Genomic DNA, 3,013 nt, shown 5'->3' on the forward strand with positions numbered 1-3,013 from the left:
TCACATTATGAAATATATCATCAGCCCCGAATTTGGCTAACTCCTTAAATTTCCGAAAATTTCGCCAGAGTTTCCTTTGTAACTAGACCTATCCACCTGTCAGAGGGCGCCAGATACATATCCTAATAGCATATAAATGTTTCATAGACCTAACATAACTTGTACAACACCAACCATGGCCGCATAGGCAACATATATAGTCAAAATGGAATAGTTTAACATAGATCAAATCAAAAGATAAGAGTTTACAAGAACCAAATGCATGAAAGCTATTACATAACTATTCAAAGAAAAGTGGGTACTTCTTTATCATTTCTTCCTCGGTTTCCCAAGTAGCTTCCTTAACCTGCTGGTTCTGCCATAACACTTTTACAGAAGTAATTTACTTAGTTCTCAATTTCCGGACTTGCCTATCAAGAATGGAAATTTGAATTTCTTCATAAGATAGTTCTTCATTAACCTCAATAGCTTCAATTGGCACAATAACGGACGAAGCTCCCACCACCTTCTTCAACATAGACACATGGAAGACCGGATGTACCAACGACATCTCGGGTGGAAGCTCGAGCTTGTATGCCACCTGACTGATCCTCTGAATGATTCTATACGGTCTGACATACCTCAGACTTAACTTCCCTTTATTCCCGAATCATATGATTCCCTTTATGGGAGATACTTTCAAGAACACCCAATCATCTACTTGGAATTCCAATTCTCTTTGACGCACGCCTACATAGGATTTCTGACGACTCTGAGCAGTTTTCATCCTCTCCTGAATAACTTTAAATTTCTCCATAGCATGATGCACAAGATCTGGCCCTAACAGTTCTGCTTTACCAACCCCGAACCACCCAATCGGAGATCTACACCTCCTTCTATACAATGCCTCAAATGGGGCCATCTAAATACTAGCGTGAAAGCTGTTATTGTAAGCAAACTCAACTAGCGGCAAATGGTCATCCCAACTACCTTTGAAATCTAGAACACAAGCTTGCAACATATCTTCAAGCGGCTGAATAGTCCGCTCTGCCTGACCGTCAGTCTACAGATGGAAGGCCGTACTGAGATTTACTTGAATACCCAAACCTTACTAAAATTTTGTCCGAAAGTTTGCTATGAACTTAGCCCCTCAATCCGAGATAATAGAAACTGGAGTGTCGTGATGTCTGACTACTTCCTTGATTTACAACTGAGCATACTGTTCTGCAGTATCGGTGGACTTAACTGGCAAGAAGTGCGCTGAATTCATGAGTCTATCCACAATCACCCAAATTGAGTCAAACTTGTGCATAGTGCGAGGTAATCCTACCACAAAATCCATATTGATCATTTCCCATTTCCACGTTAGAATTTCTATGCTTTGTAACAATCCTCCAGGACTTTGATGTTTAGCCTTCTCTTGCCGACAGTTCGGACATTTTGCCACAAAGTCCACCACATCTCTTTTCATGTTATTCCACCAATAGACTTCTTTGAGATCATGATACATTTTAGTAGAACCTGGGTGTACGGAATACGTTGAAGTGTGAGCTTTTGCCAAAATCCTTTCTCGAAGACTATCAATATCTAGGACACATGGGCGCTCTTGACACCATAGGGTACCATCATCAATTCCAAAAGAAAAGATGTGATATTGTGTTTATGAATTCCCTCCTTCAGCTGTACCGACAATGGATCGTTGTATTGCTTTCCTTTGACCTCTGCTACAAGCGACGATTCATCCTTATTCTACACAATTACTCTCCCTTCACTAGAGTATGCAAGACGAACTCCTAGACTAGCCAACTGGTGAACCTCCCTGGCCAACGACCTTTGATATATCTCCAAGTGAGCTAACTACCCAAAGATTTCCGTCTAAGAGCATCCGCCATAACATTGGCCTTTCCCGGGTGATAGAGAATCTCAATATCATAGTTCTTGAGTAGCCCGAGCCATCCTCTATGTCTCAAATTTAACTCATCTTGTTTAAAAATATATTGAAGGCTCTTGTGGTTCATAAATACATCAACGTGGACTCCATACACATAATGTCGCCAAATCTTTATACAAAAACTACCGTCGCAAGTTCTAAACCATGTGCCAAATAGTTCTTTGCATGATTCTTGGGTTGCCTAGAGGCATAAGTGATAACCTGGCCATGTTCCATAAATAGTGAACCATCTATATCACATTTCTCTTGCAACTTGCTCTTCCAAATTCTCAACAAAAGACATTACTGGATGAGTTTTCTTATAGAACCTTCTATTTCAATGGAATAACATCTCCTAGCCTGCGCACACACCTTAATATCATTAACATGCACGACATTGCATCAAGTGTAATGTAACATTGTGCTCAGACCTTTACTGGTCAACCTCTTTCCTCCTTGTGTTCCTTATAGGATTTAAGAAACCACTCTACTTTCCCTTGTAAACATTCTCGTGATCTCTCTTTACTGTTCAACACCACCCAAAACTCATATCAACACCTTTCGTACATATTCAATTCAGAAAGCGCCACTAGCCCAAACAATATATTGGTACCATCTTTTCTTTCTAAATGGAATATTCATTCCCATTCTATTTTGCTCATAGTGCATAATTAATAGCCTTATTTTGCCACACACTTGTCTACCTCCCGTGAACTTGTAATATCATTGTGCCTGGTTTAATGAGTTTATCATATTGCAACTTCAACACCGGTAGTCTTACTTTCCATTATATGTAGACATGAACTATCCCTAGCTCCTTTAGTTACCATTCAGTGTCACCCAAGTCAATAGCATTACGGTTAGTCCTTTATACCTTCTATTAACACTTGTGCTCCAGGCGAGTCCACCATTATGATATGAACTGTTTTGCGATAACCATGGACATCTCAATTTATAGATTTTCTTCTTATTTCTTCTCGCCTCATTATTCCTAGCTAGTGAATAGCCACACACTCTTCCACATGTTACGTGGTCTTTTTCCTTAATTTTTTTTAACCCGCTCGCCTCTTAATTCTTGTTAGGATATTCGTGGGAAAGTGTGTT

The 3,013-nt window shown here is 39.8% G+C and overlaps 1 protein-coding gene across 1 annotated transcript; it reads right to left on the reverse strand.

The window, feature by feature from the left end:
• Window positions 1–280: 280 nt before the first annotated feature.
• Window positions 281–901, reverse strand: LOC104236191 (uncharacterized). The gene is made up of 3 exons (XM_070157459.1): window positions 677–901; window positions 461–592; window positions 281–355 (listed from the first exon to the last, which is right to left on the reverse strand). Exons 1-3 carry the CDS (start codon window positions 899–901, stop codon window positions 281–283), a joined length of 432 nt encoding a protein of 143 aa, XP_070013560.1.
• Between the last annotated feature and the right edge of the window lie 2,112 nt (window positions 902–3,013).

Source organism: Nicotiana sylvestris, chromosome 9 (assembly GCF_000393655.2).
Source record: "Nicotiana sylvestris chromosome 9, ASM39365v2, whole genome shotgun sequence".
Taxonomy (NCBI): Eukaryota; Viridiplantae; Streptophyta; class Magnoliopsida; order Solanales; family Solanaceae; genus Nicotiana; species Nicotiana sylvestris.

Bases quoted from the DNA above. Each gene is read 5' to 3' on its own strand.
- LOC104236191 (XM_070157459.1), bottom strand. From the start codon at position 901: ATGGCCCCATTTGAGGCATTGTATAGAAGGAGGTGTAGATCTCCGATT. The intron at 593-676 runs GTATCTCCCATA...AGAATCATTCAG, and splicing joins ATGATTGGGTGTTCTTGAAA to AGGATCAGTCAGGTGGCATA. The intron at 356-460 runs GTTAATGAAGAA...GTGTTATGGCAG, and splicing joins TGCCAATTGAAGCTATTGAG to AACCAGCAGGTTAAGGAAGC.